This window comes from Spironucleus salmonicida, chromosome 4, assembly GCF_000497125.1.
Source record: "Spironucleus salmonicida strain ATCC 50377 chromosome 4, whole genome shotgun sequence".
In the NCBI taxonomy this organism is placed as follows: Eukaryota; Fornicata; order Diplomonadida; family Hexamitidae; genus Spironucleus; species Spironucleus salmonicida.
The window spans coordinates 692,861-715,692 of record NC_090599.1 but is presented as its reverse complement, the minus strand read 5'-3'; the positions used below and the strand labels follow the sequence as shown (position 1 = coordinate 715,692).

Genomic DNA, 22,832 nt, shown 5'->3' with positions numbered 1-22,832 from the left:
TTAGTACTAAAAACGCCAATTAATAAAATATTTACCGTTAAATCACTCCTACTAGACAAAACGCCTATAATTCTCATAACTAGTCCTAAGCGTCCATGATTCTTCCTCTACCTTCCCAGTAAGGCATCTGGCAACATAACCTCTAGAATCCCTAATTTCGACCAAAAAGTCATAGCTCAAAACATTGATAACGCGAATTATGACGACTGGTAGAACCATAAAAAATTTGCATAGCATGCTCATAACATTATTTCCAGGATTTACATAAATAAAATCGAGTATACAAATACTAATATCCCTAATAAATTCTTCTGGGAGCTCTTCCTAAAACCCATTTTTGCTGCCCACAAGCTCAATTTCGTTGCACGTAAATTTTTAGATTAAACTTTCTTATTATTATTCATTCAGTAACAAAACTACCTAATTCTAAGTTTCTAACTCGCATTTAACCTACTAATCCGCTCCAATATCAGCATTTTTCCCCTCCTCATACCCGCCTTTGTAGCTTGAGCGCCTGAGTGAAAATTGGCTCTACTCCAAAATATCATCATAAACGCTCGCAACGGCAATTTGTTGAGAGTTCTAGAGGCTCATTATGCTGGTATCTAAATCGTCAATTTCCTTCTGGTCAAATGCTGTAATTTTGAGGTCAAAATGGAACGGAAATGCTCCAGAATTCGCAATTTCGGCCTCAATTTCGACGAATTCTGCGTCGTTTTGGGCTAGCATTTCGCTCGTTTTCACCGTTTTATCATCGAAAATCAACACATTTCTGACCAGTGCCAGATCCTGAAGAATGCTAAGCTGGACCCCAGAAGCCTCTGAATGATCGAATTTGAAGGTTTTCACGAACGGTGCGTATCTGATCGCACGGGGCAGTTTAAAATCCTTTGTAAGCAGTCCCGAGGCGTAAAAAAAATCTTGCAAAATGCAGTCTTTTGGCACAGTTTAGTCTTTTATAATTTGTACATAAAGCTCATAGATTTCTGGTGATTTGCTTGTATCCCGCAAGTTCAAATATTCACCCCAAGAACCTTTTTTTAGCTAAAGTGTGGATTCAGCGAATTGAAAAATTGATTTTTTAATGGAAAATGGAAGTGAAACCTTAGTTGAAATCGTATTTTGGTGCTGCTTTTTCACTGTATATTAAATGTTAAGCTTATGAGGTTTAAAATGCTAAAAGTGCATTTTATGAAGGCGAGCACTTATAACACTTTTATTAATACGCTGTAAGCTCGAAAACCTAAGATATTCTTTATTATCAATATGCGATACATGTGTAATAACTCGTTTTTAATGCAATTTTGAGAGTTCTTCAGATGATTTCTGTCTATGATGAGATTTAGTAGTAAGATCTTAATTAATTACTACATGAAATTGGCTTAAATTATCTAAGTCAAATGGTAAAAATCTCTTCTAATTTAGAAAATAAATAGCTTTCTTAGCCCTTATAGAGTTTTACTATTTCAGTTTAATAATAGTAACTAGTATTTAATTTTAGGTTATATTTTCTATTTAAAGCTATTCAATATGTATAATAGAACCTGAAACATTATGTAAATATTTTTTAATCTTTAATTTTTCTTATTAGGGGCAGAAATTCTAGATTTATAAAATATTATGTATATTTTAAATAATTTCATTATACTCTGTATCAATAATTAAATTTTTATCTAGTTCTAAATTAATATAACTTGGAAAAGGAAATGTTTTAGTAACTTATTAATTAAGAATGGTTAATAGTTAGTAAAAATAATTAGCAAAAATAAAAGGAATTTTAAAAGATTGAATTTAATAAGAATATTCTATAAAATACTACGCTTCTGTTTTGTTTATGAAAGTTAAATCTTCAATGATACTACAATATTCTTTATCAATAAATTTTGTTACTTCGAACTAAAATACTGATCTAATTCTAATAGCTATTTTCTCACAGGAAGTATTATTAATTCTTGCAATATAAAAATCATTAATTCCAATTTTAAGAGGAATTTACTCTAAAAATCCTAATTATAACAGTTTTTTAATTTCTATTGTAATAAATGATTTAAATTTAATGTAATCCTAATAATTTTTCAGAATGAGAACTTATAAGTCAATTGGAAGCAAAATTACAGGTGTATTCAACATTTATCTCTATGTAAACTCACAAATATTTTATAATACACAAATTCCTAAATTATAATCTATATTTATGAGTTGTTATGGTGTTAAATAAGCTAGTAAGCTATCAACATAAAAACATGAGTCTCTAAAAATTTTGTTAAATATTATTAGTTCTGATAGGTTTTTAATAGTATCTAACAAATATAACTGATGTTCTTATTGAGAATTAAGAAAATATTAATTTTCAAATGTATTCTCTTTATTTAAACAATTTGCAATAGACTCTTCAGTAGTTCCATTATCCTTTAAAAATAAAAATTATATACCATTAATGGTTACACTCTGAATATTATATTATTTTTAACATTACTATAGAAACCTAATCCTATATTTATTGTCTATTTTAACAAAATCACCTTATGCATAAATTTTAAGCTACAAAATATGAAAAAGTTAAAAAATTTCTATAAATTAAACATTATCTAGAATTGTTTTCAGTACAACTGCTCGATCCCCTTTTGGTACCGTATCTGAATCAATAGCTTCATCTTTACAGATTTCTGAATTGTCATGCTGCTCTCTTTTTAAAGACGTTATTAGACCGCTTTCATTTATTTTCATATGGTAATTAGCTTCCAACATTGGTTTTAAATGCGTAGACATTTTAGTAGATTCATGTGTGAAATATTATTTTATTAATAAAACAAGCCCTTAACCATGCGTAGCTTGCAAAATATCCAAAGAATGTAGTTTTACTACACGCGTTGGTGCAAAAATAGGTGTAAAAATAGAAAAATTAGGGCTGATAAACTATTTGGTATCTGCTTATTTTTTAATAAAAATTTTTCGTTTCCCAACAATTTTTATTTCAATTAAATTATACTTTATTAAGGTTTCTATGAAAATCTCAGGTTTCCAACAAGCTTAAAAATTTGAAACCTGCTATATTGTGTTCTCTAAATTTTAGTTTTTAAACTATGAATCAAGTAATACTGATACACTAGTAACTATATTTTAAAATATCTTATTAAATTCTACCAAATCATATAATGTATTTGCAGTATTGATTTAAGAAAAGGTTTGTAAAACATATTCAGGATACTCCTGCTATAGAATAAAAGTTGCAAATAAAATTTTTCCTTTAGTTTATATGACTAAATTTGCTTAAACAAGTATCAAAACAAATCTTGATACTTATTTAGCATCGAGATTAGTAAATCGCATCAATTATTATTAGTCGAAGCCATGAAAAAGAGATGAAGAAATAATGAAATAAATCTTACTTAACTGAGGGTATTTGGAACATATAAGATTTAAAGATAGATATTTAATGCGGTATTAGTCTGGTAATGTTAGCTAGTCCTATTTAATAATTAAATGCGGAATTTTTAACAAGTAATTCTAAATCAAATTTTAATGTTACCTACAATCTGGAGATATGTGTTAATATAATTCGTGAATTTTAACTGTTCCTAGTGCTATAATGACGTTTTTTAGATTTTTAATTTAGGATAGCATTTAGGAATATGGAGTGGATAAATAATTGAGAGATAATATATATAAGTTATTCATCCTACTATAATTAAACTAATAGTCTTTAATGCTTACTGTGTAGTTAACTTGTTTTTATTATGGGAAATCATATATATCTATATCCTTGTTCCAGAAATTACTACTTATATATCCCGAACTGGCCCGCCCAGAAATGGCGTACATCCGGAAGCACGAGCAGGCCGCCCGCCAGCAGCCCGCTGCCGCCTACACACCCTCCCAGTACACCTGCGTGCCAGAGGCCCCAGTCCTGCGCTACCTCCGCCAGGCGTGCCCCGACGAGCTGCTGCTGGGCCGTCTGCGGGGGCGCGCGCACGAGCTGCTGGACGAGGTGCGGGCGCTGGAGGCGGAGAAGCACCGGCAGACCCGGCGGGGCGCGGCGACCTCGGTGGGGGAGATGGCAGACCGCGAGGCTGCCCACGCAGGCCTACGGAACGCGAACCGGCGCAGGCTCCAGCAGCTGGCGGCCGGGCCCATGGCGGGGACGGACTTCGGCGTGCACTACGCCACCGAGCTGGACTGATTCTTCCCTTCCACTGAATGCCGGAGTTGAAGACGCCGGATGCGCAGGCGTTCGGGGAGCGCTTCCTTGGCGCGGTCGTGCAGCTGCAGCTAACCAACGGCTTCCACGTGCGCGGGGCTCTCGCGGCCCTGGAGTACGACCTGAGCTTCATGCTGCGCGACGTGACGCAGTTCGTGCCCCGCGACGACGCTGAGAGGCCGCTTCCCAGCCCGGAGGCGCACGCGGGGTACGACCTGGTGCAGCGCAAGGAGCTGCTGGTGCCGGGGCGGTTTGTGGAGCGCGTGCTGCTCGTCGAGTGAGGCTTTCCTGCTTGGGCCATGTCCCCTCCGCCCCTCCACAATGTACGGCACCACCTGCGGCGCCTTCCACGCCCGCACCATCCAGCTGCTCTGCGCCCCCGACGGCACGCCGCTCACCAACAACTTCATGGGCGCCTAGGACCTGCTGGACAGCTGCCGGCGGCGCGCTGGCGTCCTGGTCGCCTCCATGCTCGAGCTGACCTCCCCCGCCCAGACGCTAACCGCGCGGGCCTGGTGCCGCAACTGCCAGCGCCTCCCCGCCCCGTACACGTGCGGGGGCTTCTACTCCCCGGACCCGGTGCTATGCGCAACGGGCTCGCTGGAGGTCTGGGGCCCCGGCGTGCCGCACGCGCTCTTCCTGGCCGCCTGCCGGGCCCTGGGCGGCACCCCGGCGGGGGCTCCCGCGGCGTTCTTCTCGGTGCAGGGCGGCTCCTACTGCCCGCTGGACCCCCAGAGCGCGCTGGACTACTGCACCGTCCGCACCTCGGGCGTGGCGGACTGCGGCTTGGGCCGCTCCTTCCAGTGGTGCCCCGCCGCGATCTGCCTCGACGGGGGCTGCGCGGTGTCCACCTCGGCGCCCCCGCCCTTCCGGCTGCGGTGCGAGGCCGCCCGGGGCGCGCTAGAGTACGGGGTGCTCGCCTTTGGCACCGGGGACACCGCCACGCGCCCGCAGATGTTCCGCAACATCACGGCCTGGTACTGCGCCCCCACCGGGGTGCTGCCGGGCATCACCACCGCCGTGCAGGTCGTCATCGGCATCAGCGCCGGCCTCTGGCTGCTGGTCGCCTTCGCCATCGCCGCCCTCCTCCGCCGCGCCCGCCGCGACTGACCCTTCCGAAATGCGCCCGTCCCGCGCGCGCCAGAGCGGCATGTCCCAGCCGGTGCCCCCGCAGCCGCCTATATCACAGATCCTGGGCACGCAGCGCACACGATAGCAGGCGTACCGCGTGCCGTCGCCCTCCGAGGCCAGGCCGGAGCCGCGGCGAGACAGGCCGAGGCGCCAGTCCAGCTTCCTGGGGGACTGAGGCGCGGTACCCGGTGCTCCGCATGCTGCATCGACGGGAGGTACCGTGGCTCGCGCTGTCTGCCCCAGAGAGGCGGTTGCCCAGCAGCTCCCGAGCAGGGGCCCGAGGGAATGGGAAGGGGCGCGCTTCAGCGAACCTGCGCGGCGGCCGGATCGCGGATTTCTTAGTTTTATATTGTTATAATGTCTTATAATAGTAGAAAATAAAAGCTTAATATAGTTATTTTTTCAATAGTAGGCCTTCATACAAAGTGAAAAAATTTATTATTTATAAAAATTAAATTGTAACATTCATTCATATATACGGTCGATAAGTCCAGCCGGACGTGAACATAATTTTCCAAGCTTCTTAATATATTCAGCTCTAAATCCTTAGCCTGCATCCTCAGTACCGGCATCTACCTCAATATCACATTCTAACTTACGCATTTAGATTTAACATGCGGATCGTTATTCCTATGGCAATACTGATATCCCGAGAGTAATTAATTTTTCGATACTGCGCTCTACTTGCTTACTCTGACGATAACAAAGGAAAATAACTGGTAGAACGTTTATTTTGGAGCATTTATTAACAATTTCAGTACATCCTATTTCTTCGCCAAATTTATAGCACTCGTTAACTGCTAGAACTCCTACCAATATTTCGGTTACTATTAAGTAATCAGCACCTTATGTTAACAGCTAATCGAATAAAAATATTACAAAACGTTCACCCTATGGTACATTCAGCACAATAATACCTAATAAAACGCCAAAATGAAGAAAATTAGATGTAAAACTTGCAAGCTCAAATAACCGTCCCAAAATTGGTTAAAAATAGGTGAATATCAGGCTCTAGCAATCAACACACCCTCTTAATGTATTAGAATTCATAACATGATATACCAATCGAGCAATTTAAACCATCAACGCATCCATGTCAAATTTATTATCGAACTGTAACAAAATATTAACTAAATCGACCACATTCTCGACTGTGAAAGCTATCAATGCCGCATTCTGCTCAGGCTCTTGCTCCCCATATACGATAGACTTCAAAAAAGTGTCCTCTGAGTATATATTCACCTGGCCAACCAGCTGCTCTGCCCACTTACGAATTACGTCAAACTGATAGTCCTTGATCGACGGCGTCAGCAGTGAAATGTTGGCCCCCAAAATCGTGTAAACATACACAGACCTCAGAAAACCGATTTCTGCACGAATCTCTAAACTGAATAACTACCCAAATATCATTGTCGCGAGCTTGCCGAGCGTGTTTCGGCAGTGCAAAACAACGCCCAAAAGCTCTTCATGAGGAGCGAAAAATGCAATTTAATTTACAATTCCGGTAGATATAGAAACTATCTAAAAATAGAAGTCAGAATCCGTCGAAAAACTCGTTTTGCAGGACACGTAAAATTGCGAAATTTACCTGTCAATTTGCTTGACAAACGCTGAAACATCCTCAAGATTCTCGTCGTGGAGCTGCGAACTCTGAGCCATGCAGTTAAAGACGAAATCTAGCATGGTAATGTGCTTTCCGAGCGCGAACGAGTCTGTGCGGTTTAGATAGTTAACGATTATATCATTTGCGAGCTGCAGATTTCCGTGAATATTTCGCTAAATTTCTTATATCAGTAGAGTGAATATCGCGAGATTCTGTTGCGTATTTTGCAGACTTTAGTTGTCCTTATTACTCTTAAACAAGACGCCTAAATCCAGTTGATTTCCGGCGAAAATATCCACCGAAATTCCGCCAAACGAGTCATCAGTGTTAATTTAATTTAAAGCTCCGGCTAAAACATTGCGGTTTAGGTTCAAATCAGAGATTTTACGCTCTAGAAAGTTTACAATTTGGTGATTTTTGGAGTGACGAATCGAGTTTATCGCACACGGGAGTAATTCGAACTCGCGTTCAACGTAGGCGTTCAGGAAATCGATAAGCGACGCATTCGGGGCGTTTATGACCTTCTGAAAGTACTTGATTAAGTATGCGTCGCCCTCCTGCAGGAAGCTCTCGAAAGGCGAAATCTGGTCGATTTCTGCCAGCTTTTCGGCAGCAGCTGGGCAGCTTCCAGCTGTTTTGAGGTAGTTTATAATGACCGGGGATACCAGATTCAGGTCCATTGCACCGATCAGGTCGTCTGTTTTCGAGGTTTACACGAGGACATCCACGAAACGTTATGCCAAAATATCGTCCTATAAGAAGTTTTATGCCACTGCGCACTGCAGTGCCGCTTGGCGTACGGTTAGAGTGCGGTCCACGAGTCGTTCAAAAACAAGCTGTTTCTGCGGGTCGAAAATCAGCGCAAAGCGGCGCGCCTTGTAGCTATCTGCTGTGAGACCAATCTGCTGGTTAAATTGAAGGAGCTGCTGCATCAGCCCTGGTGGGAGATTTTACTGTAGATGATTTTTAAGGATTTGGATTTAATTCGTTTGGAATGGGAGCTGCGAGACAAGTGTAAGAAAAGGCATCGGCTGTATTTGGGTGAAAATAAGGTATTTGGGGTCTGAGGAATCCAGAAATGCTTGCAGGGCGTCGTTCATAATTTGGAAAATATATTATAATATATAATATTATAATATATAAATTATTAAAAATGGGATTTTAAAAAATAATGAACTATTCTGTGTATATTTCAATAGTCACTCGATCATAGTATGGATCATGGCAGTTAGCATGAAAGAAGATGGTAAATCATACGAAGAATTATCTAATTCCGTAATTTTGCTTGGTTTGCTAGCTCTACAGGAAAGTAATGGTTTGATGGCAATTTTTTGGTACTCATCGCTAATTTATGGTGTTCTTAGATTTAATGTATGGCGGATACCTCTAGACAATTAATTTGTTGGCGAAGGGGTCCTAAAGCTTGTTGGCTTTACAAATTTATTGCTTTATTTAATTGGAAGAACCTCGCCCCATGATGTATCTTTTATCAACTTTTAGGCCAAAATCATTGTTTTAATCTACATAGTATCTTCCTTGCTTATGAACTAGTAGTTATATTTAATACTCTTCATTTTAAATATTATTGTTTAAAATTGTAATAAAATATGGTTTAATCATTACTCTAATTTTTGGTTTTTACTCTAGTTATGTTAATTAATTATAAATAACTAAGTATTCTATTTTCGTTTAAAATATTATAAAATATAAAATTAATAAAAACATACTTATCTGTTAGAAATATAAATTTTTATCTATTAGTCATATTATTTAGTATAATTAGTTACTAGGTTTCTTCTTTTCTCAATTTAGTTTTATTACAGATTACTACAAAAGTATGCTAAAATTATTAACTCTATATAACTAATAAGGTTAATAGCAAATTACATATATGATTTTAGCAAATACAAATTGTATTTTACTATACATTGTATTTTAAGAAGATATACAACTACAACGAGTAATAATAGAAACTATCAGAAAAATAGAATACACTCAGAACAGCTCTTCTGGGATTAACGAGTTAAATTAATCATTATAGGTATTGAAATAACTCTATGTAGATGTTTTAGTAAGTTCTACGGCGTCAAATCTATTTATATTTTCTTATGTATCTCCTAAACGTTATATTTTGTAATACATACAACGGAGACCAGTGACTTTGATATGTTAGAATATTGTTTCTTGAATCAATTTCCAATGCTTTCCATACTTTGATACAGCGTCCACTAACATATCTATTTCCTGGTAGCTCCATTTATGTTTGCATGTCATTTTAAAAATACAATTATAATACTATGTAAGAATAATATATCAAATATGAATTTACATTTATTTTTGATACACAATTTGTGTAAATATATACTATCATTAAACATATTATAGTATAAAGTTTATAAAAATTAAAGTGCAGTTAGCAACTAATTACAGATTAAAAATAAAATACTCTATATAGTACAAGATATACAGAGTTTAGAAATTGCTTTACTTGTTTTCAAATAAATAATTAAGAATATTGTATATATTTATATTATTATTCATAATTTTTATATCTAGTGTAATGTCCAGATTCAAAACTTATTTAATATCATAAATGATAAATATAATTATCAAATAGTCCTCTTCTTATGTTAGTATTATAATAAATATTATAAGATAATTATCTTACCGTATTATATACAAATATATTTTATTATATGTTTTCGTATTATGTTTTTCATAATGTAAAATCAGCATAAATCCGCACTCAATTTATCAATTAAAAATTTAGGTGTTTAGAAATGTAACGAAGACTATGTTTATGTTAATGTTAGTCATTATAACATGATGGATAACTAAAATATCATAATACAAATCTCAAACTCTGCATCTTCTTCATTAACATAACTACCAAAACTGAATTAAACACATATAAAATTATAACATAAAAGTTAAATAACTAAATTACAAACTCCTAAGCCTAGATACAAAGTGAGTAAATGAATATCTCTCATCTTTGTTATTTTAAAATATATCATGTAAAGAATAATATAGTTTTTTTATTAAAAATAATTTATATAAAAGTGTCATTCATAATATTTTCCTCTTGTTAATTAATTTAATGTACATTACAAAACTTACTTTAATTAGTTTATAATATAGATTAAATAATATAAAGCTATTATAGTTAATATATATATTATCCATGTAACTAAAATATACTAGTTTTAAGTTCAGAATGAGCATAATAATTATGTATAATATTTATTAGACTAAATTGGCAATATTTATTTGGTACTAATATATAATAAATTATATATATTACCTCCGCACAAAATGTTTATTTTATCTGATCTAGATAGGAAAGTTTAGCACTAATAAAAACTTATTAACTAGTAACGTGCTAGAGAAATTCAAGAGGAGCAACTTAATTCTCCTCCTCCATAAGACGGATAAATAAGAGACGGTCGAATGAATGATCGCGACTATAACGAATTTGACAGAAAGAGAATATAAAAGTTTAAAGACAACCTCATTATGCGTATATAATAAAATTGGAAATCTGTTAGCGCGTTTGATAAGGTAGAGGCCGAATAGCTCGCATAAGAAGACAAGGACTTCTCAGCACGCTACTATGCTTCAGTCCAACGCGCTGTGGAGTAGGAAGCCGAGAGGGAGCGTCAGAAAAAGCTACGTTTTCAAGCTCCAGAAATACCTTAAAAAGAGGTCAGAATCGTCAAGCCACAGCCAAAATTCATGCCAGATCCCGTAGAAGAAGCACAATCACCTCCACAGCTCCGCTAAACCGTCAAATTTCAGCCTCCAACCCCTACACCTCCTATACCCCCACCCCAATTTCAACAGCAACTCGCCCCGCCCCAACCTCCGCAGCAAATTGTGCTCCATCAGCCCCAAAACGAGATGATGCTCCACAACTTGACACAGCTTTCTCAGCAGATTAACATGATCCAACTGCAACAGCAGCAGCTTCTGGCGGCCCAAAGCAACCCGAGCCACGATGTTCAGTTCCAGATTCTACAGGAGCTCCAGATGCAGCGCATGTCTCAAATGCAGGCCAATTCGCCGGAGGTGCAGGCACTCAAAACGCGCGTCAGCGAACTCGAAGGGCTGCTCATGCGGCAGGCAAAATCCCCGCAGGCGACGCAGGACGAGCTCGCGGACAGCGTTCGGGCCGAGATTGCGAGCACGGCGCAGCAGATTCAGCAGCTGGAGGCCACGCGCAGCGAGCTGCGACGTGAGGTAGCGGCGCTGGCGCGCGCAGAGAGCGAGGCCGGGGAGCGCGAAATCCTGAGCATCGAGAGCCTGCAGCAGCGGAACCAGGAGCGCTGGGAGATGCTGCGGCAGCTGGACGAGCGGTTCGGGCTGGAGTGATTGCGTGGTGCGTTTGCCGTAGGGCAGTATGTCATAGAAGGGTGGCTGGTGGAACAGAACAAGTCACTCAGGCCGCGTCCTACAGGGCCTGCGCGGCGGGATAGCGTGGCACCGCGGGGGTCAGATCCTGCAGGATGATCACGGGGCGGTACTGGGGCTTGCGGGCGCGGCGGCAGCAGGCGAGCATTCGGTGCGAGGGTCTACGCGGTCACTCCGCCAGGTCCTCCTCCTGGTACGAGGCGCGCGAGGGGCACCCCACGAGGCTGCCGGGCCGTGCGAAGCTGATCGCGCTCTCCTGGGCGCCGGTGCAGGCCGTGAAGACCTGCGTGGGGACCAGGTTCTCGATGAGCGACATCAGGTCGTCGTCGATGGCGAGGTCTGGCGGGCTCGGGATGCTCTAGATGCTCTTCTGGTGCAGCGCGTGCAGCCGGCGCTTGCGCATTTTCGGAGGGCAGTTGTATTTAAATAGGAGGAATTAAAAGCCTTTTGCGTATTTGTGTTTTAGCACAATATCCGAGCGTGGAGCAGAATGGGCGCGGCGGTATGATGGGCAGGAGAGCGCTGCCGAGCCGCTCAGAGGGTCAGGTCCTCGTCGATGCAGGAGGTCTGGCTGACGCAGCCCATCATACACGGCTACTGCTCCAGGCTGATCATGCTGTCCTTATTGTGGGAGCTGGACGAGAATATGTGCTCGGGTTGCATATCGATGACCGTCGCAAAGAAGTCCTCCAGAGGGGCTGGCGGCAGGATCTGGGTAATCTTCTTCTGCTGGAGGGCGTGCAGGCGGCGCTGTCGCATTTTGGGGAGGGACGCGCAAATGCGTCTGGGATATAGTATTGAGTAGTTTTGGTCCGCCCTGCGTATACAAATAAATTATTTACGAATACATGTTTCGATGCATAAAGCTTGGCGTGCACTGGGATGGGAAACTGTAGCTACCAGTTTGCATCGGCCCAAACCGAACCCCATGCTGCAGTGGTCACGATGCAGCATACACACCGGGCGTTGCGCGCCCACGCCAGGCAGCGTTCGCTGGAAATGGAGATTTAAGCACACGCCTCTTTGGGCAAATATTTGTAATCAGCATCTGTACAAAAACGTAAACAATAATTTTCTACAGATACGAGGATAACCGGATATATAGGATAGTACCTTCTTCGGGAGTGAACATCTACAGTGCGCAGTTATCAGTTTCACCCTAATAGTAACGGCGGTCCCGCGCTGGTTTTGCAATTATCCTATCCTATACTCTATTCTAACGTCCCTACGCTCGTAAAATGAAGCGGTGCTGTGCCAACTGGGCCAGCAGCGATGTTGACGAGTTCTTCTACTGCCACCAGATGCAGGGTGCTACCGACAAGAGTGCATCCGGAGAATCTGGCTAACTCCAGCACAGACACCGGAGCGAGGGACGCGTGCTAGGACTAGCGGTGACCGAAGAAGGCGCCTGAGCAGCTCTGGCGATAGCTGCAGCTTCGACGCGCCGCTGACCAGCCGACTCTCGTATACAAGTATACAAGGTATTTCTATACATAATACTACCGAGGCGAAGAATGGAGGTTCCGGTCACCGTCGACCTCCCCCAGAGCACGCGGTATGTCAGCCTACCGGTAGGGAAGACACTGCTGGAGGCTCTTCGAGCTAGCGGAATCAAGGTGCAGAACGGCTGCGGCGGCATCCAAGCGTGCTGCACATGCTAGGTGGCCTTCGACGCTGAGTCCTTCGTGAGACTTCCGAAGATGACAGATGCCGAGGAGGATATGCTCACCTTCTCCCCTGACTAGAACCCCCTAGCTAGGCTGTCGTGCGCGGTGGTCGTAGACGAGGCTATCCGTGGCGCACGGATAGTGGTGAAGGAGCAGAATCTGGCCCCGGGCCATAGCAAGTGATATCAGTTTAGTCATCAGCCTCCAGCCAAACCACCCGAGGCAAGCGCATTCTAGAAACGATCTGGGCTCGGTAGAGTTTGGTTTAGTGCAGTACCCAGATTGATGCTTATTTGTTAAATATTAAGAAAATTATACAATTGCAACCTTGCACAAACCTGAATATAATCCACATTAGGGTAGGATATATTCGTGTCCTCACTCCAAAATGACCGATTCCTTGTTCACTCACATTATGTTTTTCCTGCTAACCGCATCCTCTACTGGCTACCTGTTCGGCTTTACCCTACTAGAGAAAAACCTGGGCATGTCAAAGTTCACATTCACCACCGCGGCGGTTGGATTCGCGACGTCTGGGCTTGTTTTCCATCTCGGCCTCCTCGATAAGATGGTACGTAAACTTTCTCTCCGGCCGGTGCTATGGATTGCGATGGCCATCCAACAGGCGGGCCTCACGCTCTGCCAGTTTCCAGCGGTGCACCCCCTAAACTACATTGCGGCGCTGCTGACTTCGTGCGGTTGCTGCATGCTATATTCGGCATTATTCTACCTGTACGGTAACTTTATGTACTTTGGTGTAGTGTCCTCTATCGCTTTCGCGGCCTCTACCACGTTCTTCTACTTTTCAGCGCTCAGCCAGTATTACCTTATCGGATTGCAGCTGCTAAGTGTCACGTCGCTGGCCCTATTCTTTCCAAAGTACCCTAGCTCCTACTGGCAGCAGGAGAAGCGCAAGCTTCTGCATAAGTCCCAGGTGCTGACGCTCGCTGTATTCGGTAGTATCTTCAGCAAGAACCTGATGACCGTGTCCTACTTCTCTTTCGACAAGAGCCAGCTGGTATTCTCACTAGGTCTTGCCTCTTCGGTATTATCTGGACTATTCCTGTTCAACCTTCGCGTCGGTATGGTCATCTTTGCCAGCATGGCGGTGGTATCCTGCATCCTGAACGTGTTCAACAACGTCATCCTGATACAGTTAGGTTTCTACCTCGCCAATATCGCAGCGGGGGGATTCATCTCGGGGGCTATGGCCCTCAACTCGTAGGAGAACGTGATGCGTGACAACGGGTTGATCTACCTCGCCCTGATTTGTGGAAACATTAGTGGGTTCCTCGAGAAGATAGACAGAATATGGTATTAGGCCTGTTATGAAGTATGCATGGTCCTCATCGTGGTTGGCATGGCCGGAGTTTTCATGGTGGATACGGTGGAGAAAGCGTCCGTTGAGGAGGGAACCAGGGAGTCAGGGCAGGAGGACCTCAATCTGGGGGTCGCACAGGAGTGATTGAATATAATAGATACTAAATCGGTCTGGACCATAATGAGGAGCGACCAGGCCAGCCACCGATACGTGCAATCCAAGGCATTCCGCCACCAAAAGGAACGGTCCCGCCTGCACAACTCTCCAAACTCCTCATTCGAAGCGCGCCATGGCGAGTGTACGGCCCCACCTGCTGACCGTCTGCAGGACCCCTGTTATCAGGAGGCTGCGTTCGCCAACGGGTTCGTGCTCCCGCGGCTGCTCCACTAGTGCAGCACCAAGTGAGAATTCAGTACCAGCGGTAGAGGCGCTTCCTCACCCACCTCAAAGCGTTCTGGTACCCACTCTTGCATGCGGAGTGGGCAAACATCAACAAAGTGACATATTGCGTTCACTCCTCGCTCCAGTCGTCCACGCCCTCTACCAGGTCCTCCTCGGCGAACAGAATTGCACCCTCCGACGCCTCGACCTCGAAGGAGTGCTGATCGATCTGCTGTGTACCAAAACACGATACCTGAAACTCGGCGAGCCCCTCGTCACTCGTACTGGGGCCTCCCATGTTCGATGAGTTCATTCAAGTTCCACTCCAAATGCTCATCACGCTCTCGGCCGCCGCAATCGCGTGCTACTCGCGGCGCAGCTTCGACTTCTGCGAGTCCATAACTGTTATGCCACCAAAAACTACACCGGTGTTGCTGGACCTACAGAGCATGCCAACTCCGGATGACCTGGCTGCTGTCCTCAGCTCTCACGTTGTGATAGGTCTGGTACTCAACGCCTCTCATGCGTAGTTGGTGAAGGTTCTTGGTGACCGGTACAAAGTTGTGGCATCGCTGACCTCTACTCCTTCCTCGAGCACCCTCCGAATACCAACCCCAAAACCCACCGCACTGTACCTAGGTTTTTCCTGCACACCCAATGCCGAATCCTAAGTTCCATACGATTCGATGCCAGCGCCGGCCCTAGTGCATTCCAGGGCCATGCTAATTGGATTCGATGCATCTCCAAAGACTATCAATAAGCTTTACGCCTACTTCGCGCGTGATTCTCTTAAGGAACCGTCAAAGGATGAGATAATGGAGCAGGTGAAGGGCACTGACGAGTTTAAGCGCATCATTGAAGAAGCGATGTCCCAGCGCGTTCTCGAGGAGGTCCAGAAAAAGCTCGACAAGGGAGAGTTGTGATTGAATGGCTCAATTATATTAAATAAAAAATTATATAATGTTGTATTTTGAGTATGAAAACAATTTAATATAAATTGGCAGAATTATGAAAGCTGGTTCAATTTAACGATGGAAATAGAGGACAACTGCAAAGTATTATCAAACTTTCTGGACATCATACTATTGCAATGATAGTATTAGATAAAATACAGTTTAATTATTATTTAGTTTATTTTTAATAATTATAATTATAAGAAAATAAATAACCATTAAGAGACTCATTTAATAACATATACAAAAAATAATAGTTATTTATGTAGATCACTTAGCGCTTTAAAGATCAAATTATAATATTATTACTTTTAGTAAAATGTCTCAATATCTTGTATAATGTAGTATTTGATCGCTTTTGATATTCTTCTTAGTTTATTCTTATATCTTTTAGTATTTGATTTTATGATTTAGTCTTATCATTTTCTGTAGTGTCAAATAGAAGTTAAAAACAAATTTGAAATTAATATTGGTTATTTAACTATATAATATATATATTACATAACAAAATTATCTATGGAATAATACTTTTTAAATATTTTAAATAGTATTTACTTAAATCTAATATTAGCAAAAGAAATTTATCCATATTGTCTTATATTTATTAATTAATATAGCATTAAATGGTATTTGTGAAATTATTAGGTATATTAAAAACAAAATAATTTATTTTTCTAATAAGTTCCAAAAATAGACTTATGATTTAGGTGAGGAATTAATGTAGGATTAGCTATTCTTAACATTAAGTTATGCTACAATATCCTATATATTTATAATCTTTGCTATACGATATTTAGTAATAAAATTAAATCACTCATAGTCTACTTAAAAAGAATCAAGATCTTCAATGAACTCATTAAATTATGAACAATGATATGATTATCCACCTATAGGAGTTAAAACTGAAGGTTTATTATCTTCTTCATACATTTTCAAGTATTCATCATATGAAATCTATTTACAGTTCATTTTAAAACTGAGAACGTAATATTTATATATAATTATATTCAGTATTATATTTACGAATTATAACAATAATACTATAAATTGCTATATATTATATAATAATATTTTGTATCATTTTACATGTATTCAAGTATTTATAGAATTCAAAATTTATCGTATAAATTTACTTCTAATTCTGGTTTAATGATTGTATTCACTTGAAATTTACCCTATTATTTAATAATAGCTTATTTAACAATAACTCAGTCCAAAATTTAGACTGATTAAATTTTATTTTATTCATTATAATCGCAAAATATGTGTATTTACAAAATGAATGTTAAATAAAAGCTCTGCTATTGTATATATTCATTTATGTTTAATGTGTATATATAAAGTATATTGAGATAAATGAAGGCTTTGAAACTTAACATTTTACCTTGTACCAATTGGATTTTCAATTAATATTGTAAGAAACCTTAACATTACCATCATATACAATAAAAATATATCAATCTCTAAGTATAATATCAACCTTAATTGTATGTATGATATATTTTATATCATCATAGATAATGCTCAAGCTAGTAATATTATATTCTGGTTAGTTAAATATTAAGATTAGAATTATTTATCCTAGTATATCAACTGTTACACACATTATTAAACTTTCAAAGCTATGCTGATACGAATAACTTATAAACCAATTTCAGATTTTATAATGGTTTTATATTTATTTTACTTGTTTTATTAAGATTTTAAATTTCATAAAAACTTCTCAGAATGAAAGCTACATGTATATACACCAAATTTTATGTTTAATTTAGAAAATAAAATTGATATATTGTTGATTTTTGCTAGATCAAATAATTTTACGATTCATTGTAAAATTAAATCGTCTTATCAACTTTGTTATTAATATTTATAATTAATAATTACTTTACTATCTACCCTAACTAATTTACTGTTAGTGTATAATCTATATCCCTTAAATCCAATCACAACTCTCCCTTGTCGAGCTTTTTCTGGACCTCCTCGAGAACGCGCTGGGACATCGCTTCTTCAATGATGCGCTTAAACTCGTCAGTGCCCTTCACCTGCTCCATTATCTCATCCTTTGACGGTTCCTTAAGAGAATCACGCGCGAAGTAGGCGTAAAGCTTATTGATAGTCTTTGGAGATGCATCGAATCCAATTAGCATGGCCCTGGAATGCACTAGGGCCGGCGCTGGCATCGAATCGTATGGAACTTAGGATTCGGCATTGGGTGTGCAGGAAAAACCTAGGTACAGTGCGGTGGGTTTTGGGGTTGGTATTCGGAGGGTGCTCGAGGAAGGAGTAGAGGTCAGCGATGCCACAACTTTGTACCGGTCACCAAGAACCTTCACCAACTACGCATGAGAGGCGTTGAGTACCAGACCTATCACAACGTGAGAGCTGAGGACAGCAGCCAGGTCATCCGGAGTTGGCATGCTCTGTAGGTCCAGCAACACCGGTGTAGTTTTTGGTGGCATAACAGTTATGGACTCGCAGAAGTCGAAGCTGCGCCGCGAGTAGCACGCGATTGCGGCGGCCGAGAGCGTGATGAGCATTTGGAGTGGAACTTGAATGAACTCATCGAACATGGGAGGCCCCAGTACGAGTGACGAGGGGCTCGCCGAGTTTCAGGTATCGTGTTTTGGTACACAGCAGATCGATCAGCACTCCTTCGAGGTCGAGGCGTCGGAGGGTGCAATTCTGTTCGCCGAGGAGGACCTGGTAGAGGGCGTGGACGACTGGAGCGAGGAGTGAACGCAATATGTCACTTTGTTGATGTTTGCCCACTCCGCATGCAAGAGTGGGTACCAGAACGCTTTGAGGTGGGTGAGGAAGCGCCTCTACCGCTGGTACTGAATTCTCACTTGGTGCTGCACTAGTGGAGCAGCCGCGGGAGCACGAACCCGTTGGCGAACGCAGCCTCCTGATAACAGGGGTCCTGCAGACGGTCAGCAGGTGGGGCCGTACACTCGCCATGGCGCGCTTCGAATGAGGAGTTTGGAGAGTTGTGCAGGCGGGACCGTTCCTTTTGGTGGCGGAATGCCTTGGATTGCACGTATCGGTGGCTGGCCTGGTCGCTCCTCATTATGGTCCAGACCGATTTAGTATCTATTATATTCAATCACTCCTGTGCGACCCCCAGATTGAGGTCCTCCTGCCCTGACTCCCTGGTTCCCTCCTCAACGGACGCTTTCTCCACCGTATCCACCATGAAAACTCCGGCCATGCCAACCACGATGAGGACCATGCATACTTCATAACAGGCCTAATACCATATTCTGTCTATCTTCTCGAGGAACCCACTAATGTTTCCACAAATCAGGGCGAGGTAGATCAACCCGTTGTCACGCATCACGTTCTCCTACGAGTTGAGGGCCATAGCCCCCGAGATGAATCCCCCCGCTGCGATATTGGCGAGGTAGAAACCTAACTGTATCAGGATGACGTTGTTGAACACGTTCAGGATGCAGGATACCACCGCCATGCTGGCAAAGATGACCATACCGACGCGAAGGTTGAACAGGAATAGTCCAGATAATACCGAAGAGGCAAGACCTAGTGAGAATACCAGCTGGCTCTTGTCGAAAGAGAAGTAGGACACGGTCATCAGGTTCTTGCTGAAGATACTACCGAATACAGCGAGCGTCAGCACCTGGGACTTATGCAGAAGCTTGCGCTTCTCCTGCTGCCAGTAGGAGCTAGGGTACTTTGGAAAGAATAGGGCCAGCGACGTGACACTTAGCAGCTGCAATCCGATAAGGTAATACTGGCTGAGCGCTGAAAAGTAGAAGAACGTGGTAGAGGCCGCGAAAGCGATAGAGGACACTACACCAAAGTACATAAAGTTACCGTACAGGTAGAATAATGCCGAATATAGCATGCAGCAACCGCACGAAGTCAGCAGCGCCGCAATGTAGTTTAGGGGGTGCACCGCTGGAAACTGGCAGAGCGTGAGGCCCGCCTGTTGGATGGCCATCGCAATCCATAGCACCGGCCGGAGAGAAAGTTTACGTACCATCTTATCGAGGAGGCCGAGATGGAAAACAAGCCCAGACGTCGCGAATCCAACCGCCGCGGTGGTGAATGTGAACTTTGACATGCCCAGGTTTTTCTCTAGTAGGGTAAAGCCGAACAGGTAGCCAGTAGAGGATGCGGTTAGCAGGAAAAACATAATGTGAGTGAACAAGGAATCGGTCATTTTGGAGTGAGGACACGAATATATCCTACCCTAATGTGGATTATATTCAGGTTTGTGCAAGGTTGCAATTGTATAATTTTCTTAATATTTAACAAATAAGCATCAATCTGGGTACTGCACTAAACCAAACTCTACCGAGCCCAGATCGTTTCTAGAATGCGCTTGCCTCGGGTGGTTTGGCTGGAGGCTGATGACTAAACTGATATCACTTGCTATGGCCCGGGGCCAGATTCTGCTCCTTCACCACTATCCGTGCGCCACGGATAGCCTCGTCTACGACCACCGCGCACGACAGCCTAGCTAGGGGGTTCTAGTCAGGGGAGAAGGTGAGCATATCCTCCTCGGCATCTGTCATCTTCGGAAGTCTCACGAAGGACTCAGCGTCGAAGGCCACCTAGCATGTGCAGCACGCTTGGATGCCGCCGCAGCCGTTCTGCACCTTGATTCCGCTAGCTCGAAGAGCCTCCAGCAGTGTCTTCCCTACCGGTAGGCTGACATACCGCGTGCTCTGGGGGAGGTCGACGGTGACCGGAACCTCCATTCTTCGCCTCGGTAGTATTATGTATAGAAATACCTTGTATACTTGTATACGAGAGTCGGCTGGTCAGCGGCGCGTCGAAGCTGCAGCTATCGCCAGAGCTGCTCAGGCGCCTTCTTCGGTCACCGCTAGTCCTAGCACGCGTCCCTCGCTCCGGTGTCTGTGCTGGAGTTAGCCAGATTCTCCGGATGCACTCTTGTCGGTAGCACCCTGCATCTGGTGGCAGTAGAAGAACTCGTCAACATCGCTGCTGGCCCAGTTGGCACAGCACCGCTTCATTTTACGAGCGTAGGGACGTTAGAATAGAGTATAGGATAGGATAATTGCAAAACCAGCGCGGGACCGCCGTTACTATTAGGGTGAAACTGATAACTGCGCACTGTAGATGTTCACTCCCGAAGAAGGTACTATCCTATATATCCGGTTATCCTCGTATCTGTAGAAAATTATTGTTTACGTTTTTGTACAGATGCTGATTACAAATATTTGCCCAAAGAGGCGTGTGCTTAAATCTCCATTTCCAGCGAACGCTGCCTGGCGTGGGCGCGCAACGCCCGGTGTGTATGCTGCATCGTGACCACTGCAGCATGGGGTTCGGTTTGGGCCGATGCAAACTGGTAGCTACAGTTTCCCATCCCAGTGCACGCCAAGCTTTATGCATCGAAACATGTATTCGTAAATAATTTATTTGTATACGCAGGGCGGACCAAAACTACTCAATACTATATCCCAGACGCATTTGCGCGTCCCTCCCCAAAATGCGACAGCGCCGCCTGCACGCCCTCCAGCAGAAGAAGATTACCCAGATCCTGCCGCCAGCCCCTCTGGAGGACTTCTTTGCGACGGTCATCGATATGCAACCCGAGCACATATTCTCGTCCAGCTCCCACAATAAGGACAGCATGATCAGCCTGGAGCAGTAGCCGTGTATGATGGGCTGCGTCAGCCAGACCTCCTGCATCGACGAGGACCTGACCCTCTGAGCGGCTCGGCAGCGCTCTCCTGCCCATCATACCGCCGCGCCCATTCTGCTCCACGCTCGGATATTGTGCTAAAACACAAATACGCAAAAGGCTTTTAATTCCTCCTATTTAAATACAACTGCCCTCCGAAAATGCGCAAGCGCCGGCTGCACGCGCTGCACCAGAAGAGCATCTAGAGCATCCCGAGCCCGCCAGACCTCGCCATCGACGACGACCTGATGTCGCTCATCGAGAACCTGGTCCCCACGCAGGTCTTCACGGCCTGCACCGGCGCCCAGGAGAGCGCGATCAGCTTCGCACGGCCCGGCAGCCTCGTGGGGTGCCCCTCGCGCGCCTCGTACCAGGAGGAGGACCTGGCGGAGTGACCGCGTAGACCCTCGCACCGAATGCTCGCCTGCTGCCGCCGCGCCCGCAAGCCCCAGTACCGCCCCGTGATCATCCTGCAGGATCTGACCCCCGCGGTGCCACGCTATCCCGCCGCGCAGGCCCTGTAGGACGCGGCCTGAGTGACTTGTTCTGTTCCACCAGCCACCCTTCTATGACATACTGCCCTACGGCAAACGCACCACGCAATCACTCCAGCCCGAACCGCTCGTCCAGCTGCCGCAGCATCTCCCAGCGCTCCTGGTTCCGCTGCTGCAGGCTCTCGATGCTCAGCACCTGATCCCTAGATCAAAGTAAATTTGTTTCTATCTAATATATATTTTATGTCCTTATTGATAGTAATGATAAGATTCCCGTACTTCATTGTTAAAATTTGAAATTAGTGATGATTTATTATATTCTACTTTTATTTTTATAAGTTCATAGTATTTGTAATGTAATTAAATAATATTTACAAACATCATAGTTCAATTTCAGTCTTAATGTTATATTTTTTAATGGTATCGATTTATATTCGCGATTCTTATATATAACAAATAGTATACATTAATCACTTTACAAAAATGTAAAAAAGAAATTAAGAATTAAAAACACTAAATATTATACATATACATAAATACAACACTGATTCATTTACATTAATTTAGAGAATGACCAAGAATATTAAACAGTCATAATCACTAGATAACATTAAAATAGGCTAATTAGATCAGTCATTAGTAAAATCATAGGTGTTTGAAGTATAATAAGAAAAAATATAAGAACTATATGAAATTATTAATTCTTATAAAGATGATAGAAAAAATAGAAAAGCTGGACTAATTAAGAAAAGCGTTAGTAAGAGCTTACTATTTGAATGATTTGTAATATTTATTTATCATATAGTACATTTGAATCATTATATTGACGAAATATATGACATATCATCATTAAGTATTAAATTAATCATGGTATTATATTTTATCAAATTTTATACAAATAATTATTATTTATCAGTTTATTCTTTTATGGTGATAGTTATCTATTTTATGTTATAATACTCTTTAAAATAATTTTATACTTTATCATATAATTGTAATATGG

The 22,832-nt window shown here is 42.6% G+C and overlaps 26 protein-coding genes across 26 annotated transcripts; 12 read left to right on the top strand and 14 right to left on the bottom strand. All coding sequences in view use genetic code 6, as the record gives it.

Moving 5' to 3' along the window:
• Nucleotides 1-42: 42 nt before the first annotated feature.
• Nucleotides 43-3,624, bottom strand: SS50377_23902 (uncharacterized protein; the record flags this gene model as incomplete). Its single annotated transcript, XM_067907766.1, has 1 exon — nt 43-3,624. One exon carries the CDS (start codon nt 3,622-3,624, stop codon nt 43-45), a length of 3,582 nt encoding a protein of 1,193 aa, XP_067764740.1.
• A 187-nt stretch (nt 3,625-3,811) lies between these two features.
• SS50377_23901 (uncharacterized protein) lies at nt 3,812-4,180 on the top strand (the record flags this gene model as incomplete). Its single annotated transcript, XM_067907765.1, has 1 exon — nt 3,812-4,180. One exon carries the CDS (start codon nt 3,812-3,814, stop codon nt 4,178-4,180), a length of 369 nt encoding a protein of 122 aa, XP_067764739.1.
• Nucleotides 4,181-4,197: 17 nt separating this feature from the next.
• Nucleotides 4,198-4,479, top strand: SS50377_23900 (uncharacterized protein; the record flags this gene model as incomplete). The annotated part of the gene is made up of 1 exon (XM_067907764.1): nt 4,198-4,479. The coding sequence occupies one exon, from the start codon at nt 4,198-4,200 to the stop codon at nt 4,477-4,479; it is 282 nt and encodes a 93-aa protein (XP_067764738.1).
• A 40-nt stretch (nt 4,480-4,519) lies between these two features.
• On the top strand, nt 4,520-5,308 carry SS50377_23899 (uncharacterized protein; the record flags this gene model as incomplete). Its single annotated transcript, XM_067907763.1, has 1 exon — nt 4,520-5,308. One exon carries the CDS (start codon nt 4,520-4,522, stop codon nt 5,306-5,308), a length of 789 nt encoding a protein of 262 aa, XP_067764737.1.
• Nucleotides 5,309-5,381: 73 nt separating this feature from the next.
• SS50377_23898 (uncharacterized protein) lies at nt 5,382-5,798 on the bottom strand (the record flags this gene model as incomplete). Its single annotated transcript, XM_067907762.1, has 1 exon — nt 5,382-5,798. The coding sequence occupies one exon, from the start codon at nt 5,796-5,798 to the stop codon at nt 5,382-5,384; it is 417 nt and encodes a 138-aa protein (XP_067764736.1).
• Nucleotides 5,795-8,032, bottom strand: SS50377_23897 (uncharacterized protein; the record flags this gene model as incomplete). The annotated part of the gene is made up of 1 exon (XM_067907761.1): nt 5,795-8,032. One exon carries the CDS (start codon nt 8,030-8,032, stop codon nt 5,795-5,797), a length of 2,238 nt encoding a protein of 745 aa, XP_067764735.1.
• Nucleotides 8,033-8,131: 99 nt separating this feature from the next.
• SS50377_23896 (uncharacterized protein) lies at nt 8,132-8,506 on the bottom strand (the record flags this gene model as incomplete). Its single annotated transcript, XM_067907760.1, has 1 exon — nt 8,132-8,506. The coding sequence occupies one exon, from the start codon at nt 8,504-8,506 to the stop codon at nt 8,132-8,134; it is 375 nt and encodes a 124-aa protein (XP_067764734.1).
• A 421-nt stretch (nt 8,507-8,927) lies between these two features.
• Nucleotides 8,928-9,206, bottom strand: SS50377_23895 (Myb-like DNA-binding domain-containing protein; the record flags this gene model as incomplete). The annotated part of the gene is made up of 1 exon (XM_067907759.1): nt 8,928-9,206. One exon carries the CDS (start codon nt 9,204-9,206, stop codon nt 8,928-8,930), a length of 279 nt encoding a protein of 92 aa, XP_067764733.1.
• A 1,041-nt stretch (nt 9,207-10,247) lies between these two features.
• Nucleotides 10,248-11,303, top strand: SS50377_23894 (uncharacterized protein; the record flags this gene model as incomplete). The annotated part of the gene is made up of 1 exon (XM_067907758.1): nt 10,248-11,303. The coding sequence occupies one exon, from the start codon at nt 10,248-10,250 to the stop codon at nt 11,301-11,303; it is 1,056 nt and encodes a 351-aa protein (XP_067764732.1).
• Nucleotides 11,304-11,511: 208 nt separating this feature from the next.
• SS50377_23893 (uncharacterized protein) lies at nt 11,512-11,745 on the bottom strand (the record flags this gene model as incomplete). Its single annotated transcript, XM_067907757.1, has 1 exon — nt 11,512-11,745. One exon carries the CDS (start codon nt 11,743-11,745, stop codon nt 11,512-11,514), a length of 234 nt encoding a protein of 77 aa, XP_067764731.1.
• Nucleotides 11,746-11,876: 131 nt separating this feature from the next.
• SS50377_23892 (uncharacterized protein) lies at nt 11,877-12,101 on the bottom strand (the record flags this gene model as incomplete). The annotated part of the gene is made up of 1 exon (XM_067907756.1): nt 11,877-12,101. One exon carries the CDS (start codon nt 12,099-12,101, stop codon nt 11,877-11,879), a length of 225 nt encoding a protein of 74 aa, XP_067764730.1.
• An 89-nt stretch (nt 12,102-12,190) lies between these two features.
• On the top strand, nt 12,191-12,754 carry SS50377_23891 (uncharacterized protein; the record flags this gene model as incomplete). Its single annotated transcript, XM_067907755.1, has 1 exon — nt 12,191-12,754. The coding sequence occupies one exon, from the start codon at nt 12,191-12,193 to the stop codon at nt 12,752-12,754; it is 564 nt and encodes a 187-aa protein (XP_067764729.1).
• Nucleotides 12,755-12,856: 102 nt separating this feature from the next.
• SS50377_23890 (2Fe-2S ferredoxin 2) lies at nt 12,857-13,192 on the top strand (the record flags this gene model as incomplete). Its single annotated transcript, XM_067907754.1, has 1 exon — nt 12,857-13,192. One exon carries the CDS (start codon nt 12,857-12,859, stop codon nt 13,190-13,192), a length of 336 nt encoding a protein of 111 aa, XP_067764728.1.
• A 205-nt stretch (nt 13,193-13,397) lies between these two features.
• Nucleotides 13,398-14,474, top strand: SS50377_23889 (Transmembrane domain-containing protein; the record flags this gene model as incomplete). The annotated part of the gene is made up of 1 exon (XM_067907753.1): nt 13,398-14,474. One exon carries the CDS (start codon nt 13,398-13,400, stop codon nt 14,472-14,474), a length of 1,077 nt encoding a protein of 358 aa, XP_067764727.1.
• A 36-nt stretch (nt 14,475-14,510) lies between these two features.
• SS50377_23888 (uncharacterized protein) lies at nt 14,511-14,735 on the top strand (the record flags this gene model as incomplete). Its single annotated transcript, XM_067907752.1, has 1 exon — nt 14,511-14,735. The coding sequence occupies one exon, from the start codon at nt 14,511-14,513 to the stop codon at nt 14,733-14,735; it is 225 nt and encodes a 74-aa protein (XP_067764726.1).
• A 106-nt stretch (nt 14,736-14,841) lies between these two features.
• On the bottom strand, nt 14,842-15,024 carry SS50377_23887 (uncharacterized protein; the record flags this gene model as incomplete). Its single annotated transcript, XM_067907751.1, has 1 exon — nt 14,842-15,024. The coding sequence occupies one exon, from the start codon at nt 15,022-15,024 to the stop codon at nt 14,842-14,844; it is 183 nt and encodes a 60-aa protein (XP_067764725.1).
• Nucleotides 15,025-15,040: 16 nt separating this feature from the next.
• On the top strand, nt 15,041-15,634 carry SS50377_23886 (uncharacterized protein; the record flags this gene model as incomplete). The annotated part of the gene is made up of 1 exon (XM_067907750.1): nt 15,041-15,634. The coding sequence occupies one exon, from the start codon at nt 15,041-15,043 to the stop codon at nt 15,632-15,634; it is 594 nt and encodes a 197-aa protein (XP_067764724.1).
• An 840-nt stretch (nt 15,635-16,474) lies between these two features.
• Nucleotides 16,475-16,633, bottom strand: SS50377_23885 (uncharacterized protein; the record flags this gene model as incomplete). Its single annotated transcript, XM_067907749.1, has 1 exon — nt 16,475-16,633. The coding sequence occupies one exon, from the start codon at nt 16,631-16,633 to the stop codon at nt 16,475-16,477; it is 159 nt and encodes a 52-aa protein (XP_067764723.1).
• Nucleotides 16,634-17,607: 974 nt separating this feature from the next.
• SS50377_23884 (uncharacterized protein) lies at nt 17,608-18,201 on the bottom strand (the record flags this gene model as incomplete). The annotated part of the gene is made up of 1 exon (XM_067907748.1): nt 17,608-18,201. One exon carries the CDS (start codon nt 18,199-18,201, stop codon nt 17,608-17,610), a length of 594 nt encoding a protein of 197 aa, XP_067764722.1.
• Nucleotides 18,202-18,217: 16 nt separating this feature from the next.
• Nucleotides 18,218-18,400, top strand: SS50377_23883 (uncharacterized protein; the record flags this gene model as incomplete). Its single annotated transcript, XM_067907747.1, has 1 exon — nt 18,218-18,400. One exon carries the CDS (start codon nt 18,218-18,220, stop codon nt 18,398-18,400), a length of 183 nt encoding a protein of 60 aa, XP_067764721.1.
• Nucleotides 18,401-18,506: 106 nt separating this feature from the next.
• SS50377_23882 (uncharacterized protein) lies at nt 18,507-18,731 on the bottom strand (the record flags this gene model as incomplete). Its single annotated transcript, XM_067907746.1, has 1 exon — nt 18,507-18,731. One exon carries the CDS (start codon nt 18,729-18,731, stop codon nt 18,507-18,509), a length of 225 nt encoding a protein of 74 aa, XP_067764720.1.
• A 36-nt stretch (nt 18,732-18,767) lies between these two features.
• SS50377_23881 (Transmembrane domain-containing protein) lies at nt 18,768-19,844 on the bottom strand (the record flags this gene model as incomplete). The annotated part of the gene is made up of 1 exon (XM_067907745.1): nt 18,768-19,844. The coding sequence occupies one exon, from the start codon at nt 19,842-19,844 to the stop codon at nt 18,768-18,770; it is 1,077 nt and encodes a 358-aa protein (XP_067764719.1).
• Nucleotides 19,845-20,049: 205 nt separating this feature from the next.
• On the bottom strand, nt 20,050-20,385 carry SS50377_23880 (2Fe-2S ferredoxin 2; the record flags this gene model as incomplete). The annotated part of the gene is made up of 1 exon (XM_067907744.1): nt 20,050-20,385. The coding sequence occupies one exon, from the start codon at nt 20,383-20,385 to the stop codon at nt 20,050-20,052; it is 336 nt and encodes a 111-aa protein (XP_067764718.1).
• Nucleotides 20,386-20,487: 102 nt separating this feature from the next.
• Nucleotides 20,488-21,051, bottom strand: SS50377_23879 (uncharacterized protein; the record flags this gene model as incomplete). Its single annotated transcript, XM_067907743.1, has 1 exon — nt 20,488-21,051. One exon carries the CDS (start codon nt 21,049-21,051, stop codon nt 20,488-20,490), a length of 564 nt encoding a protein of 187 aa, XP_067764717.1.
• An 89-nt stretch (nt 21,052-21,140) lies between these two features.
• Nucleotides 21,141-21,365, top strand: SS50377_23878 (uncharacterized protein; the record flags this gene model as incomplete). Its single annotated transcript, XM_067907742.1, has 1 exon — nt 21,141-21,365. The coding sequence occupies one exon, from the start codon at nt 21,141-21,143 to the stop codon at nt 21,363-21,365; it is 225 nt and encodes a 74-aa protein (XP_067764716.1).
• Nucleotides 21,366-21,496: 131 nt separating this feature from the next.
• Nucleotides 21,497-21,730, top strand: SS50377_23877 (uncharacterized protein; the record flags this gene model as incomplete). Its single annotated transcript, XM_067907741.1, has 1 exon — nt 21,497-21,730. The coding sequence occupies one exon, from the start codon at nt 21,497-21,499 to the stop codon at nt 21,728-21,730; it is 234 nt and encodes a 77-aa protein (XP_067764715.1).
• Between the last annotated feature and the right edge of the window lie 1,102 nt (nt 21,731-22,832).